Consider the following 17,935-nt stretch of genomic DNA (forward strand, 5'->3'; position numbering starts at 1 on the left):
AAGTGAGGTGGTGCAGGCTCCCACCCTGGGGGTTTTTAAGAGGAGGTTGGATGACCACCTTACTGGGGTCGTTTGAGCCCAGTACTCTTTCCTGCCATGGCAGGGGGTCGGACTAGATGATCTGCTCAGGTCCCTTCCAACCCTAGAAACTATGAAACTATAATTGCATTTTATGCCTAATTAAGTTACTTAAACGACCTTTCCATTGTCAACTAAAATAATTCATAAGTGTTCCTTCCACTTAGTAAAAGTAAGGTGATCTTCTGGTTCTGCACCAAATGGTGCCCTCGACAGCTCACCAAAAGTCATTAAGTGGCCTTCCAGCCAAATAATTGCCCATCCCTGGCACATTGTTTGTCTCCTGAGCTACTGTAGCCCCCATCATGTGACAGGTGTCATCTGCTTAGTTCATTATCTTTCTGTGCTGCTTGCTGTGATATAAAGGCTGGGGAACTAAAAAAAAAAACTATGTCAGATCATACTAAGGGTCAGAGGAGCATTGATTGATTTGCCAGAAAATGCCACACGAAAGGTCCCACATTGCAGATATAGTAGCAGAACAGAGAGTAAAAAATTTCCAGGACAGGTATTTGAAAATAGAGGAAAACTGTTTTGCAAAATGTCTAAAGTCGTTCTGGATCATCAGAGGAAATAAATTGCGAACTACCGCACCAGATCACAGAAACATTTAAAGAGGAAAGCTGAAGTACAAGTAGAATCACAAAACGGTGCAGTATACACTTTCAGCATGTTTCAGCCAAACCACAGTAGTATATAACATGAGTGGTTGGATGTTGTTCATGACTGGGTCTTAACTGCTGCTGCAAATGTGCCTTTATCTAAAATAGACCATCCTTTCGTACACCAGTTTCTAAATATTGAAGTCAAGAATGGTGGTGTAATTCCAAAAGGTTACCAGCTTCAGGATGGATATCTTTCAGATGCCTACAACACTGAGAGAAATAAACTTAAGAACTAAGTAAAGGATGACTGTGTGTCAGTTATACTAGATGAAATGACTGATGATGAAGGCCGTCACATAGTAAGCATTTTACTCTCACTATTGGTGAGAGATGCTACTGGTAAGGGGTCCTCCTATCTTGCTGACATACAGTTCGTGCAAAAAACAAATTACAGCACTGTCTCTCAAGCAGTCATTCAGACTGTGCAAAGTTACAAAATTGCTTACAATACCATGGTTGTCTTTGACACGGGTAATGTCACATACATGAAAAAAGTTTACACAACTGTGCTGTCTGGACTGTTTCTCAATAGCATCCACATAATGTGCCTTGCTCACATAATCAGTCTGGTGGAAGAAAGTTTTCATAAACCATTCGAGGATGTCACTGCACTGTTATGAGCTTTTTCACACTTGTTCTGTATGGCGTGGGGCAGGAAGATAAGATACTTAAATTACCTCAGGCAAAAAGTTTCCAGTGCAACAATGGCACCAAACCCAGTGGCAACTAGATGGAACAGCTGGTTTGCTGCTGTTCAGTACTGTGCAGAGCTCTTTCAACATTATTATGCCTTTGCTGAAGAAGAAATAGCTGTGTGGGGCAACTTGGCATCACATGCATTGTGGGAATTTAAGAGAGTGCTGTCAGATGAAACCCAGTGTTTGATGCTGAAAACTGGCTTGCATTTCACCAATGAAATGTGCAAGCCAATCATTAATCTAATGGCTACGTTTGAAAGCCAGAGACCATGCACTCTCTTTGCTTTTGAGAAAATGGAGGATCTCCTGTTTTTTCTTGAGAGAGATGCTCAGTTTTTGGAGGAAAGCACCCAAAGGTTTCTGGGGGCTGAAAATGTCAACAGTGTAACAACTGAGCAAAGTAGCAAGTTGGTGCACCTGTTCTGTTTGGCTGTTGACAGTTCAGCTGAAAAAGTACCTCGGTAGTACTGAGAGTGGGCAGCCAGCAATTGAGTTCCTGAAATACTTCAGGATTTTCCTGTTAAGGAGGACTACATTTCAGTTTCTGGCTTCAGTGACATTTCAGCACGGGAGTTTGCTTTGTATACCAAGCTGGCAGTACCCAATGTGATCCAAAGCACTCTGCAATCAGGAAATTGACTTTGCCATGTTTTGTTCATCTTCAGCCAATGTATTCCGCAAGTGAAAACATTACCTTTCAGATGCATAAATGCTGTAACAAACACAGCTGAGGCAGAGTTCAGCCAGCTCACTCTACAACCTTGTGCTCTCCAATCTCAGGCATTCTCTTTCAGAAGTAAAAATGAAAGAGCTGGTCTTCCTTTATTTCAGTGTTGGAACATAAAAATACTTTAACAAATACACTTTTTGTTTTAGTATTATTGATGCTTTATTTTATTATTATTATTTATTTGACTTATTTTGTTGGTATTTTGACAAGTATTGTACTGTGTGAAGAACCCAATATAACTGCAATAGTTTGGTTACATTGCACACAAGGACTCTTAAACCTCCTTTGTTTAATTGATTTTGTTTTGATCTTGGACTTTAAAATGAAAATAAGCATCTAATTTACTGAAAAAGAAAAGAGTAATTATGCTGAAAATTAGAAAATCTGAGCTCAGTATAACAAGTCCTAATGGTTTTATTTAGTTTTAAAACTTACACCTGCTGGGTCACATTTTTTATTTTTTGTCCATAGGATGGTAAAGCACTAAAGATTTTGAGATAAAATGTGTTATATAATAAATACAAAGTACCTGCATATATTTCTAAAGTAGTTTCGAATAGTGTTATTTAGTTTAATGTTAAAAAAAAAGTAAATTTGAATTTCTTTGCATAATTCCTGGGGTATATATAATGTAGGATAACTCTAACTAGCCACTTGACCCTGGGCTGGTCACTTAATTTCTCTTTCACTTCAATTTCCCATCTGAAAAAAAGGAAAATATTTAACTCTCACAGAGGAGTTTGGCAACAGTCACAATGTTTCTTAGTGCAATTGAGATTCAAATAAAATATATGGTATGAGGCTGTCTGCAGTGACTTTATCTACTCTACAGGTTGCAGAAAAGTAACCTGGACCAAGCTGTAGAAGTTAACCATCCATTTGATGGGACAGGCATGTTAGATGAAGATGAGGAGAATTTCCAAAAAGCCCTTGCTCTAAGTCGGCAGGAAATTGATATGGAAGATGAAGAAGCTGATCTTCGTAGAGCCATTCAACTTAGCATGCAAGGTAAAATGCTGGTTTAAAAAATCTACAATATTTCTCCAGAGATCATTTTTGTCTATTCAGTGGTTATAAAAAATCCCTTACTGATAGCTGAAACCTGTCTGTGGGTCAAATGCCACAAGTTTTCTCATCAATGTGCTACAACCCCCCTTAACAGATTGCCGCTTAGTAGTGAGAGGATACTGCAATCTAGTCTTTGGCCTTTTTTCTTCAGAATTCCTCTTCTTCTTGACAGGAGGATTGCCAATTACAATATGGATAAGCGTTTACTCCGAAAATATACTTTCAGCTTTCTGCCTTAGGCAGCTGAATAGTCATTAGACAGCATGGATTTTCAGTTGGTTACTGAATGGGACAATTCTGTACCATTGATTTTTGTTTTTCTTCTGGTGAAACGCACTAGTCCCCAGTCCCCGGACAGTTCACTCCATGTTAGATCACCTTTAAAAAAAATGATTTTTGTGTACTGTAGTAGTCATTTGATTCTCTATATTAGGGATGCACAACTTGTGGCCCATAGATGGCATGCAGCCGCAGGCTTTTGCCTGCCTGCTGTTCTCCCCGTACAACTTCTGCTGCTGTTGGGGGTCTCCATGCTCCTTTTTCCTTCACCTTCAGCTTCCTGTCCCTACCACTGAGGTCAGGGCTGAGTGGCCCAGAGGGTCCTGAGGAGTCCATAAGGCCTGTATGTTGGGAGAGCCCACGTGGTGAGGCTGGAGGGTATGCAGATCCCACTTGGCAGCTCTCAGCTTCTCAGAAGTTGGACAGTGCTGCTCTATATGATGTTTGCTTTGTCAGCAATTATTTTCATTAAGTTTGAAGAGATCATTAAAACTATGTTATCTAAATTAGTTTATTTTCTCTGCTTTAGTGGTGTAATGAAATGATGTGTCTTGATTTTAGGAGATCATCGAAATGAGTTCTCAGGGTCTGTATCACGGAATATTTCACAATCAACTAGTACAAGTCTGACAGAGTCTCTTTCTTCAGAAGAACTGCGAAGGAGAAGACAGGCATACTTTGAAAAGTAAAGTAGTTAATGGAAAATTAAGATGACCTGTTGAAGTAAATGTGCCTTAGGATTGTATAATGTCTTTTCTTTTTCAGAAGCCAGACTTAGCTTTAGCTCTCTTAAACAAAAAAAAAAAGGCTAATAGCACGTGTTTTTTGGTACATATAAATTATCATGGTAACTAACAGAAAGAACAATTAAAAACTGACGGGGGGGACTAACCATAAGGCAAAGATCCAGTCGTGTATATACAAGCAAACAGACAAGTATTAAAATATGTTTACATGAAGCCTAATAAATGGTATTAATAATTATTTTCCAGGAGATAATCTTTCTATCTTTGCGTTAAGCCTTTCTTCTTAGGTCCAAGGTCTCTTATAGGTATGAGATAAGAGTACTTCTCCTTAAATTGGCATGTTTTTCATTACAGTAGATTACCAACATGCATTTGGGATATGTCCTGTTGTGAGTGGGATATAAATGGAAAATTAGACTTAATTTCTAACTGTTGGTTTCTTCTACATCCAAAGATGTAACCTGTTCTCTTGCAAACAAAGTTGTGAGCAAGTTTCCTAATTTTAATTCAGTTTTCCTTTCAGATATTTTAAAGTTTCAGCTTGTTTGTTGTCACTTAGTTTTATATCTCTGTTCTCTGGTGAGGAAGAAGTAAAGCAGTCTTGAGACTAGGGAGAAAGGCTAGATGGTGAAGGAACTTGACAGTATATGAGAGGCTGAGAATCCCAATTTTCTGGAACTCAGATGTCTGGCAAAGTCAGTGAACTATATGGACTGAAGTTAGAGAAAAACAATTACAAACATTTTGAGTAGAAGGGCATGTGATGTAGCTAACATCATCTAGTGTTTTCTCAGTCATTCATTTTCCTTATAATGAAAAGGAGCTTCCAGTTAGGGGAATGCTCTCAAAATAATAGAACCTGAAAAATGCAACACAGAGGCTTTCATAGTTTCATAGATGTTGGAAGGGACCTATTAGATCATCGAGTCCGACTCCCTGCCCTGGGTAGGAATGAGTGCTGGGGTCAGATGACCCTAGACAGGTGTCTGTCCAATCTCCTTTTAAACACCTCCAAGGAAGGGGACAGCACCATCTCCCTTGGAAACTTATTCCACATTTTGGCAACGCTCACTAAAGAATTTTTTCCTGATGGCCAGTCTAAATTTGCTGTCTTCCAGTTTGTTGTCATTATTTCTAGTTACCCCAGCAGGTAACCTGGTAAACATTGTATCCCCTATTTCTTGCTCCCCCCCCCCCCCCCCCCCCCAAAGAATTTGTGGGAGGCCATGAGATCACCTCTCAGCCTCTTCTTGCAGGGGCTGAAAAGGTTCAGGTCTCCCAATCGGTCCACATAGGGTTTTTTTCTGTAGGTCTTTAACAAGACGAGTGGCCCTCCTTTGAACCCTCTCCAGGCCATCCACATCCCTCCTGGAGTACGGTGCTCAAATCTGGATGCAGTGTTTCAGCTGTGGCCTAACCAGTGCCACATAGAGGAAAAGTATCACCTCCCTAGACCTGTTTGTGATGCACCTACTTATGCAAGAAAGGGTGTTGTTAGCTTTACTTATTACCTCATCACACTGGTGGCTCATGTTCATTTTGGAGTCAACAACTCCGAGATCCCTTTCTGCAGTTGTGCTGCTTAGAGTGATACCTCCCAGGCTGTAGGAGTGTTGACGATTCCTACCCAGGTGCAACACATGGCACTTATCCTTGTTAAACTGCATCCTATTCTAGCCCATTTCCCCAGCCTGTCCAAATCAGCCTGGCTTCACTCCCTGCCATCTAGTTTGTGTACCTCCCCCCATAGTTTGGTGTCGTCAGCAAACCTGGACAGGGTGCTTTCTACTCCCTTGTCCAAGTCACTAATGAAGATACTGAATAGTATCAGTCCCAGGACAGAGCCTTGGGGGACTCCGCTGCCCACATTTCTCCAGGTAGAAACCGACCCATCCACCACCACTCTCTGGGTGCGTCCCATAAACCAATTTTCTACGCACTGCACTGTATAATAATCTACGTTGCAACTGTTCAGTTTATTTATAAGAATTGGGTGTGACACTGTGTCCAAGGCCTTTTTAAAATCTAAGTAAATAACATCTACCTCTAGTCCTTCATCCAAGCATTTTGTGACCTGATTGTAAAATGAAACCAGGTTAGTCAGGCAGAAGCTGACTGCTATGAACCCCTGCTGATTGTGCCTTAGCATCATTTTACCTGCTGGTCCCCCACAAATGTGATCCTTAACAATTTTCTCAAAGGTCTTGCCAAGGATAGAGGTGAGACTAACTGGCCTATAGTTACCCAGTTCCTCCTTCCTCCCATTCCTGAAAATAGAGACCACGTTGGCCCTTTTCCAATCCTCCAGGACCTGTCCTGAGCACCACAAATGCTCAGACAGTTGTGCCAGTGGCTCTGCTGTGACTCCAGCTAATTTCCTAAGTACGCTAGGATGAAGATCATCAGGACCTGTTGACTTAAATACATTCAAAGAATGTATAAAGAAACTGTAATTTAAAGTGGGTCTGAGTCAGTTTGGGGGTAGAAATTAAGGCCAAGAGAAAATTTTCCACAAATAGAAAAAAGTTGTATAAATTAAGGACTTGAAAATATAACTGGACATAACAATTTTTTCTAAGTCAACAAGAAATGCTAAAATCAAATGGAATAAATAATGACCAGTTCTTTGTATTTTTAAAGTTAAAACATAGGTAAAGGATCTTGTTCTGTGATTTGTTTTTTAATTGATTATATTTTAGCTTTTTTTTTTTTATTAAAGGGATCCCTTTTTCATCATTCTAAGTACTTTCCAGAATTAGTTTCCTACGGGTGGTGGGAAGTGATTTCCTATCATTTGTTTGTCTTTGTGGTCAGATATATAGTAGTTGGTCAGGATACACTGAAGTCAGTTCTTCACATCATACCAGTAGATCTTGGTACCTGAGCTTTGTATCTGAATATTTTCTTAACTAAAATGAAGATTCATAGCTCTAACATTAAATGATGTTAGAAGCATTGAAGTTGGTTTGTTTTTTGGTTATATCTTTGTGATGCTACCTTTGTTTTTCTAATAACTTCTACTGATTTGATAATTTCAGGCAGCAACAACAGCTACAGCAACAAGAACATGCCTCAAACCTATACGATAAACCAACTACAAGTTCAGATGCACTAGGAATGGACCCAGGTGTTTACTTTATGAAAGCTACTATTTTCAGCATGGGTTGTCAGTGAAAGATTTTTTTGTCCAGGGCAGATTTTCAATCTTTGAAGTCCCCTAGCATTTTTTTTTTTTTTTTTTTGCCTTTACTCTCCCTACAGGAGTCCTTGACACTACAGTAAAATCTGGCATCCTGGGGTAAGGGGATTGCTGGTTACATAAAAACTGTGCTTATCTAAAATAATTCGGCAGGGTTTTCAGATAATGCAGAGCCGGGGGTGGGGCGGAGTGGCAGCAGCACAGGGCAGTGGGTGGCAGTGGCGGCCATGTGCAAGCTTTCCCTCGCTCCTCTCCCACATCCAGCCGGCTCTCCCACATCCAGTTAATGGAGTATTCCAGTTGGTTAAGTATCAGATAGCAGAGATTTCACTATGTATATCACAGCAAATGTGGTTTTTTTCCTAGTTGAGAGGGACCATACAATTCGTAGGCCAGGAATATAAAAAATGGGCAGACAATAAAAGCCCCTGGCGTGGACATACCTACACTAAGGAAAGGATGTCTTTCAACTTAGCTTATATTACTTGGAAGGAAGGTATAGCTGCAGCAACACAGTGTCTGTAGTGCAGACAGAACTTTAGAAACCTTCACTAGTATGCTGCTGATAGATTCAGGCATAAGTAATAAAAATCTTTGTGTCTCACAACAGTGATATACAATACCTGCACACCATAGCCAGATCTTCTTATGTAGGATTCTTGAAACCAGAGGAAGTGCTTGGATAGAGATCTTTTTGAAACAGAACAGCACTTTTATCAAACTAGACAAATTCTGGTCTGACTTCCCTGTTTTTTCAGGTTGAGTAAAGTCTGACTGCACTTTGGAAGTCCGTGCAGCATTGCTTTTTACCATAATGGGATTCTGGAAATAAATCTGTCTCTAAATGGATGCATCTACACAAGACATTTACTGTGGAACTTCTTAATTAGGTTTGCAGTAAATGTTTCTGCATCTACATGTGTGGCCCTATTAGGCCGCAATAAGCTACTACACTCTGCTGCAGGTTAGAACTTGTACTATCCTGCCAAAGAGTTATTTTAGTACACAGCAACTCATATGTAGACACTGACGGGGCTGGCTTGGACACAGGGGTGCTTCAGTGTGGAGGCTACCTGCACTAGAGCACTGTTGTGCCCTAGGCAGCCCTTCTGCAGTATGTTGAGCTGGGTCGAAGTAGCCCTGGGCTGGTAGGATATCCCCCTGCCAGCTGGGGCTGCTCCAAACCAGCTCAATGTGCTGCTATCCGGGGCACGTGTAAATGGTGCCCAGGAGCAATAAGTCCAGTGCAACAAATGCCGGAGTTTATTGCTTTGAATTAATTGCACATGACAATATTGATTCATCTAGACTGTATGTAAGCCTTACTGACATTAAAAACAAAGATTCAAAGATAATATTTTGGATATGTTTTTATGGACTTACAGGGTTTTGAAAAGTCACTCAGAATTGTTCAAATTATAGTAATGGAAGATAGACAAAGACATCTGGAAAAAAATCTAGAAAGGAAACCAAGTAAAAGGAAAAAAAAGGACAAGAAAATGTTAGGGGTGTACCAATAGAGATTTTGGGGGCCAATACTGATAGCCTGTTTTTAAGGAGGGATATCAGCCGATACCGATTCGATTTCTGATACAGCTGCATGCAGCATGTAAGTCTGTTGTGGGGAGAGGGGAGGGAAGGGATGTGGTGGGGGGTAGAACAATGTCCCCCGTGGTGAGGGAGGGAGTGGGGCAGGGGCTGGGGTAGGCGCTGCTGAGCTGGGGCAGGGCATCTGCAGGACAGAACTGTGGCTCATCTGTGGGGTAGGGGGTGGGCTGTGCCCCCAGATCTGCGTGGGGCAGGCTGGGCTGGCTGCAGTGCTGTGCTTGGGGTGGATGGCAGCGGTGCTGGGAGGTGGGCTATGGGGGAGGCTGCAACCTCCCCAAATTTCACCATAGCCCCCTGCTGCCGCCACCACCTGTTCCAAGTGCAGCACAGCCCCAGCTTCCAGCTGCAGTCTGCCCTGCCTGCCCCATGAAGATCTGGGGGTACACACCCCTCACCCCCCCCGTGCCCTCCTGGCAGTGGGAACCACTCATCCTCCCCTCCCATGCCCTCCAGACGAGCCGCAGCTCTGTCCTGTGGCCGCCCCACTCCAGTTGGGCAGCACCTACCCCAGCACCACTCCCTCCCTCACTGTGGGGGTGTTGATCTTTCCCCCCATACCCCTTCCCTCTCCCGTCCCCTTCCACCACAACAGACTTACCAGCTGCACACAGCTCTCCAAGTTGCTGGGCTGTGCTCCTTGCTGCCTGCTTGCTGTGCTGCAGCTGCGCACATGTTATCAGCCAAATGATTGACCACATCAGGCCAATTTCCGATATAGTCAATTTTCTTTATATCAATGTCAATCTGATATCTAGAAAATGTTCAATTTTCAATAGTTGCATTCTATAAATTAATTAGACACATATTTTTGCTTTTATCTCTTGACAGGGGGTGATATGAGTGAAGAAGACATGCTTCAAGCAGCCATGAATATGTCTTTGGAAAGTGTTAGGAACCACTTGAATACAGAAGAAAAGAAATGACAAAATGTTTTTTTCTGATGTCAGAACACTCGTAATCTCCATTATAATATTCCTGTGTGGATGTTCTACAGGCAGGGTTCATTTTAGAGATGCTGGAATCTGTCTGTTGTCCTGCTCCAGATGGAAAAGAGGAAATCACAAATAACAAAAACTTCGTAGAATTTAGCAAACTATGGCCCTGATACTGCAGAATACTTAGAAATGTATGTATGTTTTTTCACCTGAGTAATCTTTAAAAATCAGTTAAACTATTCACATGAATGAAGTTATGCATGTGCTCTAGAGCTTTGTTGGGATTATTTACCTAATTTAAACTATTTTTCTAAATTTAAGCTGCTTAGAGAATTTAGCACAAAATTCAATATTAGTAACTTTTTAAAGTGAACTCAGATACCCTTCAGTAATAATTTAATAAATACATTTAAATATTGCATTTTAAATCACTTATGGAATGTACTGCTAAATTTAGAGATGAGTAATGTTTGACATTTGAAACATTTACATTCTTTGTGTTCTTTATAGTCTAGAACCTGAGTTCACGGTTCTATGTCTCCTGCAGGGATTCTTTCAAGCTGGAATCCAGCTACCTGCTATACAGTTTTGTGTGTGAATTATCTGATCAGTTCTTCAGAAGAAACACAAAAGCATGAGTTTAGGTCCTGACAGGCCAAAGAAAATCTTCAGTGTATTTCCAATTTTACTGCTGCATTAGAATCCTTTAATGTCTTAAGATCTTAGGCCTTTTTTATTATTGTTATTATTTATTTTAAGTTTTGGTTTTAAAGTAATTTGAAAAAAATATCTTGCAAGTAAGGTTCATGCCATCCTGTTTCCAGTTTTCTTACTTTAGATGACTTGGGTTTCTAGTTAATACTACTGGCTTGACTGGAGAATGAGTTTCTTATGTGTGATGGGAAAATGGTGTTCAGTGGTGTGCTAAAGAAATTCTTTTTTTTTCTACGTCTCCTGTCTACTATGGGTTTTTCTTTGGTTTTGACTTTTTAGGGTTTTTTATTTGTTTGTTTTGTTTTTTAATCATTTTGAGGTCTCTTCCTCTGCTCTGGCTTCTCTCCATTCCTTCCTTTGCATTACTGGTTTTAATTGTAATCTCTGAATCAGAGAGTTCACCAAACTGAATATAGAGAAAAAGAAAAAGGAAGGATTTAAATGCCATAACTTCAGTGCCACATACCTAAAGTGCATCCCAGCAATCTGAAATGATCCCTGTGCAAGTAGCTGTATTAGGATTGAATATTTATGTCTGTTTGTGTGTGCCTGTTTTTTTTTTCCTTAAATGCTTTTTATGAGCGTTTTCTATCGTTTGCAGCTTTTTTCAGGAATGGCCTTTATTCACGCACCTTACATATTTTTTTTGTCATGCTGTTTCTGATACTTGGAAAGCAAAGTATGCAAGCAAGTACTGTTGGTTTTTTATGACTTACATTTGGATTTCCAAGATGAATGTGTAATAGAGTGACCAAATTTTGCCTGCAGCTTTACTGCAACAGTTCAAACATGCTCCTCTTTAATTGATGGTGCTTTTAAATATAAATTCTGTTTACATATGCATTATTTGGAAATATGTTGTACAGTTTTTAAGCTGTATACCACTTACTATATAAGAAGTTGCCACTAACATTCTAAGAGTCATTTTTTGAAAAAAATCTTAATTATTTACCAGAATATTTAAAATTATATCATTTTACCGTAGTCATGTATTTAATTAAAATGCATTATTAGTAGTTATTCAGTGGAAGCAAACATTCAGCACCAAGAAGTACTGTATACAAACGGGCCTTGAATTTCTTGTAAATGTTTGTTGATGGCTTTTTGATGGCTTAGAATATTGCTATACTGTAGGCCAAGTCTTGATTCCATTTCTTGCTTGCTTAATTTCCACTGATGTCAGTGGGACCATATGTGTGAGTAAGGGAATCTGGATTTAGCTGTAGAAGAGTGGTGATTTTAAAAATTGCTTTACATTCTACCATTCTCATCCTTTTTAGGGAACACTGCTGTGTGGTTAACAGTCCAACTAAATCAGCAAAATCCTTGGACTACTTTGCTACCCCTGCTGCACAAAGCTATTGAAACAAAGTAACTTCATTAAAAAAAAGCAAAAACTTTGCAACACTTAGGCTGCATCCAGACATGCAGGGGTGTGAGGTTTGTGGCACCGCAAACCTTTTTGTGCAGTGAACGTTAAAACATGTCCTGTACTACAACAAGCAATGCTCTGGCTGCTGGCCAGGCGTCCTTGCTGCCTGACCTGTGGCCCCTGCTGCTCCAAGCCACCAGATAAGACTGCTAGGGCCAGCATCAATGTTGGCCTCAGCCATGAGCTCTCCCTGGCTGAACTGCCAGGAGGAGCTGGGCAAGGACAGTTTGCCCATTTGTCCCACAACAAAACACACATGCAGGGGCGTGCACTGCAGCAATTTGTGCTGCTGCAAGCACGCACCCCTGCATGTCTGGACGCAGCCTTAATGGCTGCACAAACCTGTCAGTTATAGATGTTTCCTTCAAAATTGAATATCATTTGTAAATAGAAAATGACTCGAGCATAAAGTAGTTTTGTGTTGGTCTGGAAATTAATCATGACCTTTTCCAGTCTAGATTGTGCCATAAAGGGAAGGTTCTTCCTTTATAAATGGATGCAGGATTGCAAAGTTTTTTTTTGTTTTAGTTCATGGAAATTGCTAACTTTGTCTTCTGTTTTGAAAAAATATTTCCATGGCTATATGCTGTAGCATTCCTGTATACATTTTAAACCCTGAAAACCACATATACTATGTCCGTGCAAAGGGCCTGTCCTGATTGTTGGTTGCTGTCTGGGCTGGGGCAGATGATGTGAGCAGTTGCTTTCTGTTTCCTTCAGATCCTTGCTAACGATACTGAGCAGTGCCTCTTTACACAAAATAGTTAATATCACTAAATGTTTGAAGTTCACAATTAAACCTCCAAATCCATTCTTAACCTTCTGTCATGTAAGTAATACAACATATCAGGAACTGTAAGGCCACAGACTGCTTGAGAAAACCCAGCTGTATGAAGTAGATATTACAGTTAATCATATTCCTTTTTAAACGATCTAAAAATTGGGCTAAATGTACTTTGAAGAATAACAAGGTTATTTAGCCTGTATGAACTGTTAGTGAATCAATTAGGAAGTAGCTATTCAAGCTACGTATGTTAATTGCAACAAAGGAAAAGGTTAATACAATTTAATGACGATACACATTTTATAATCTAGATCTAAAGTTCAGAAAGTGTGGAACTACCAAGAACCCATCAATAGAAAGCTGACTTCATCTCAGTGTGCACTCATGTAGTGATAAGCACTTACCAACGTGGCTCAATTGTGAAATGCATTTGTAAATAAAGTGCAAACTATTCTAGAGCAGTAGTCATCTTCTGAAGCTGAAATTTTCTCTTCACATTGTAACCTTAGTAGTATACCTAGTTTAGTATGCAGGTGCATACTTTGACTTTTGTTCCAATTCGACATCTGAAAGAGCATCAGACGCTGCCTGTCTTACAAAAATTACTCTGTCTAATCATGATTATGTCCAGGTCATAGTACAGATGGGGTTTTGTCCACGAGTTGGGTAGAACCATGTTTGGTGCCTAACTGAATTAAAACACAATTTAAGACATAAGACATAACCTGATTCTAATTTTTTACCGTTCTCCCAGGCAAGGGGGAAAAACATAAAATGGTCAGTCACATTTAAGCATGACTATTTTGGGCACTTTTTGGATTAAAAATGTTCTGATATTTATATTAAATATGTAAAAAATGATGACATTCTTTTGATATTAAATCAGTATTAGAAGCAAACTGGTTTCCAGTCACCTGCATTTGAACTCCATGTGGTGTGAAAACATCTTCCTTTAGCAAGATGGGAGCAGTAAGTTAGGTGCAAATCTGTTAAGCTTCCCTTTCAAATACAAGGATTTTACATTGCAGGGAATAATTATGCAACAGTTGCAGTACTGTTTAATGAATACTAATATAAAGTTAAATTTCAGATGTGTTAGGAATTCATAAAACAGTGTATGCAATATAGTGGTCATTAGCAAATGCTAAATAGTTTCTTCTCTAAATCTCAGCCAAATATTTGTTACACACAAAATGCTCTCTTTTGTTTAGGAAAATGCGTAGTGTTTTTAAAAGTGAGTAAACAAATAAGTAGAAGGAAATACTATCCAAAAAGTATTATATATTTTGTTTCATCTGTAAGATAACATACAAATATTGGGCTTTTTCCTCCCAAAAAATGTATCCTATGAGTTCAGATCTATTTTATTTTTACAAAGACTTACTGTACAATTCCTATTAACAGTGCATCAACTTGGATTTTGGGTTGGTTTAAAGGTAGTAAAATCCCATTAGTAATAAGGAAAATATGTAGAATTAGTTGGATTTGTCAGAGCTTAGATGGAAAGTTGTATCATATTTAATCCTAGGAGGTAAAAACTGCTAGGAGGTGTTAGCAGTTCTTACAAATGTACACATAATGTTACTGGATTTTCATAAGTACTGATAAGTAACCTTTAAAAACTGTCCAGTCTAACAAGTAATCCTCTATTTTTTCATTTTTGTTTTTTTAAAAAAGCAAGCAGTTGTTTAGCTAAGTAAAGACAATATTACACAGCAATGCCTTAGAACTTATCCACTATAATTCGGTTGCTATACTTTGAAAATTAAAGATTTCTTACAGTCCTGTTCATTTTGTATTTAAAGGATTTGTTAAAAGTCTATGCTTTTGCATATTGTTCTTTAAAAATGAAGTATCTTTATGTTGCATAAAAGTGATACATTTTTATCATGGAAGCATAGATCATTCTTTATTTCAATGTCATGGTTTAAAGATACACTGTCAAGGTTTATATACCCAAAATCTGACTTGCCATTTTTTCCTCTTCCTGAACCACAATACATCTGAACAGTACCTACTCTGGTTTATTAAAATGTTTGAATTTTGTCCTTTGAGGAAAATCAGTACGACGCTCAAGATCATCTCTCTGGCAACCAGTGTGTTAGTCCTGTTAAGGAAAACCTTTAGTTAAAGGAGGAATTGATAAGATAATAATGAAATATCTGAATGTTAAGATTAGCTGAAGGATGGAAACCTTGATAGTGTCTTTTAAACACCTGCACACACTGACAAAAATCTATCTTCTGCTCTGTCCATGTATTCCACTGACTTCAGTAAACTTGCACAAGTACAAAAGAGAATAGAATTTAGGGGCTCTTTTGGGAAATACCTCACTAAAGTATGAAGTCTGATTCTTCTGTATTGTCTCTTGTATAGTACAAAGTTGTGTATTTCTAGGAAATGCCTTCAGTTATAAATTCTAAGAGGAAGAAAACATAAAACTTGAAATCTAATTTTATGCCACTTTTTTAAAAAAAACTGACATTCTGTGTATATAAAGCCACAATGCTAAAAATTTAACATATCAAGGAAATTTGAAATGTATGTAGCCATACAGCTGAATGCATTACTGCAGTTCTACTAGGCAGTGGTTTGAGAAGGACCTCCAAATAAGCACTTGTAAACAATAATATACTATTATGGATGAGCAACTGTAAGCTGTGCTAAATATTGATTTCAAAGTTATTAAAATAAAGAGGCCTATACTTTTTAATGTTCTTCTTTTTAATCTAAATATCTGTGCACATGCCTTCCCTTAAGATATACATGTATCTGGCACAAATCCCATAGAAATTAATAAGTCTTGTCCTTGACTTCAGCAGGTTTTGGATTAGCTCTTGGTAGCAGTGAGCAGTGTACCTTATTGACTGTCTTTTGCATCTCATGATTTCATAGATTTCATTAGGACTGGAAGGAACCTGGTAAGATTATCAGGTCCAGCCCCCTGCCCAAGGGGCAGGAAGTCAGTTAGGGTCAAAGGATCCCAGCAAGATAAGCATCCAAATGTTTCTTAAAGGTGTCCAGAGTATGTGCTTGCACTACCTCTGGGGAGAATCTTCCAGGCCTTGGCGGCTCGACAGTAAAGAATTTTTTCCCTACATTTAGCCTAAAATGGTCTTGTAGGAGTTTGTGACCATTGGACATTGTCATCCCTTGGGGTGCCCTGGTGAACAGGTGTTCCCCCAGTTCCTGATGCACACCCCTTATATACTTACAGGCTGCCACCAAGTCACCCCGGAGCCCACACTTTTCCAGGCTGAAGAGTCCCATAGCTCAGAGCCTGTCTTTGTAAGGCCTGTTCTCTTTCCTTCTGATCATGTGCGTGCCTCTCCTCTGGACTCTTTCAAGCTTCTTCACATCCTTCCTAAATTGTGGAGCCCCGAACTGGATGCAGTATTCCAGCTGTGGCCTCACCAAGTCCAAGTACAGTGGGAGGATGACATCTTGGGTCTTGCTCGAGATGCATCTGTAGCTGCAAGCCAGAGCTTTGTTTGCTTTGCCAGCTGTGATATCGCATTGGTGGCTCATGTTCATCTTGTGGTTGATCATGACCCCCAAGTCTCTTTCAGTCATGGTGCTAGTGAGTGTAGCACTGCCAAGCCTGTAAGTGTGATGCGGTGTTTTTTCCCTCGGCGGTGGAGCACCTTGCATTTCTCCGTATTGAATGCCATCAGGTTTTCATCCACCCACCTTGCAAGCCTATCGAGCTCAGCCTGGATCACCAGCCTATCCTCAGGTGTGGACACTTCCCCAAAGTTTGGTGTCCTCAGTGTACTTAACCAATCCACTTTTGACACCAGTGTCCAGATCATTTATGAAGACATTAAAGAGAACAGGTCCAAGAACAGAGCCTTGGGGGACACCACTAGTCACTGAGTGCCATGATGAAAATTTTAAAATAATATCTGGAAATTGAATAATATTGAGAGTTGCTGATTAGTTATATTTAAACTTGATCTTGTAAAGATTGGTTGCACACAAAATGTTTGTTAAATTATATTAGCGTTGTCACTTGCCTTGATCCCACATACAGTCATGAAAATAGATCATGTTGATCATATTTGTTCATATATTAGACCTGACATGCATACTATAATATTTTTGTATACATTGATAAATAGCAGTGTTTATTGGTACTACTGGGGTTTAAACTGTTTTGCTTAAAGCTTTAACAGTCTATTTATAATAAAAACAGTAAGCAGGTGAGATTTAAACAATCTTGCCTCATTTGATTTGCTAGCTCTACACTGTTGGATACAATGTGTGCTGGATGCCAAGTACTTGTACTCTTGAATCTATGTTCATGATGGACACTGCTGTCTTAGTGGTGCTTTACCTATTCAACAAAAATAGTTAATTTAAAAAAATAAATTAATAAAACCTTTGCTATTTTTGTACCTTCTTATCTTAACCAAGCAGCATCTGAAGAGCATTTGAAGAGGAAAGGGTGCTTCATCTTTGGGGGTGCTTCAAGTTACTGTTTAAATGAGGGGTTGGTCTAGGTGCAGGAGGTGTGGGCCATTGAACTAGGAAACGCTGTCCTTTAGCACTGGTAGTCTGCCTATTTTCCTTTCTCTTTCCTGCCAACCTTGTTAATAATGGAGGGTGGGCTACCCATTATAACAAAGCCTTAGGCTGGTATATACTTCCAACTACATCAGGACATTCTCACTTTCCACTTCCTCAATGCATGGTAGTTTGGGTGGAGAAAAACTTTTTCTAGTGCAGCTGGCAAATATTGGGCGTCCATCTGCCACTAACAAAAATAGCATTCTAAATAGAGTATTCCATGTAAAACTTGATAAGGAAAACTAAAGTATTGTTAATGAAAATAAATGTACTCCTATTAGAAACTGACAATACTTAAGGGATGTACATTTCCTCATAAAGAGTGGATGAAGGTCTTTAATTCCACCAAAGCTACAAAATAGGCAGCTTTTTTTCATAGGTGCTAACAAGGGGCCGCAACCTGAATCTGCTACATAATATGCCTGTGCAA

General features: G+C 39.5%; 1 protein-coding gene and 1 long non-coding RNA gene across 5 annotated transcripts in view; both read left to right on the forward strand.

Moving 5' to 3' along the window:
• Positions 1-12,102, forward strand: part of ATXN3 (ataxin 3) — a 41,609-nt gene extending 29,507 nt beyond the window's left edge. For all 4 annotated transcript variants that reach the window (XM_019518649.1, XM_019518651.1, XM_019518650.1 and 1 more), the window contains 4 exons: positions 3,004-3,179; positions 4,080-4,203; positions 7,303-7,391; positions 9,900-12,102. In XM_019518649.1, the coding sequence (XP_019374194.1) occupies positions 3,004-3,179; positions 4,080-4,203; positions 7,303-7,391; positions 9,900-9,994 (484 nt within the window). In that variant the 3' untranslated portion in view covers positions 9,995-12,102. The remainder of the gene's footprint in view (positions 1-3,003; positions 3,180-4,079; positions 4,204-7,302; positions 7,392-9,899) is intronic.
• Positions 12,103-12,277: 175 nt separating this feature from the next.
• On the forward strand, positions 12,278-13,835 carry LOC109298518. The gene is made up of 2 exons (XR_002097632.1): positions 12,278-12,787; positions 12,897-13,835. It is a non-coding gene; the product is annotated as an uncharacterized LOC109298518 (long non-coding RNA).
• Positions 13,836-17,935: the final 4,100 nt, after the last annotated feature.

The sequence above is a fragment of the Gavialis gangeticus genome, unplaced genomic scaffold (genome assembly GCF_001723915.1).
Source record: "Gavialis gangeticus isolate Ggan-Ray unplaced genomic scaffold, GavGan_comp1, whole genome shotgun sequence".
Classification (NCBI taxonomy): domain Eukaryota; kingdom Metazoa; phylum Chordata; order Crocodylia; family Gavialidae; genus Gavialis; species Gavialis gangeticus.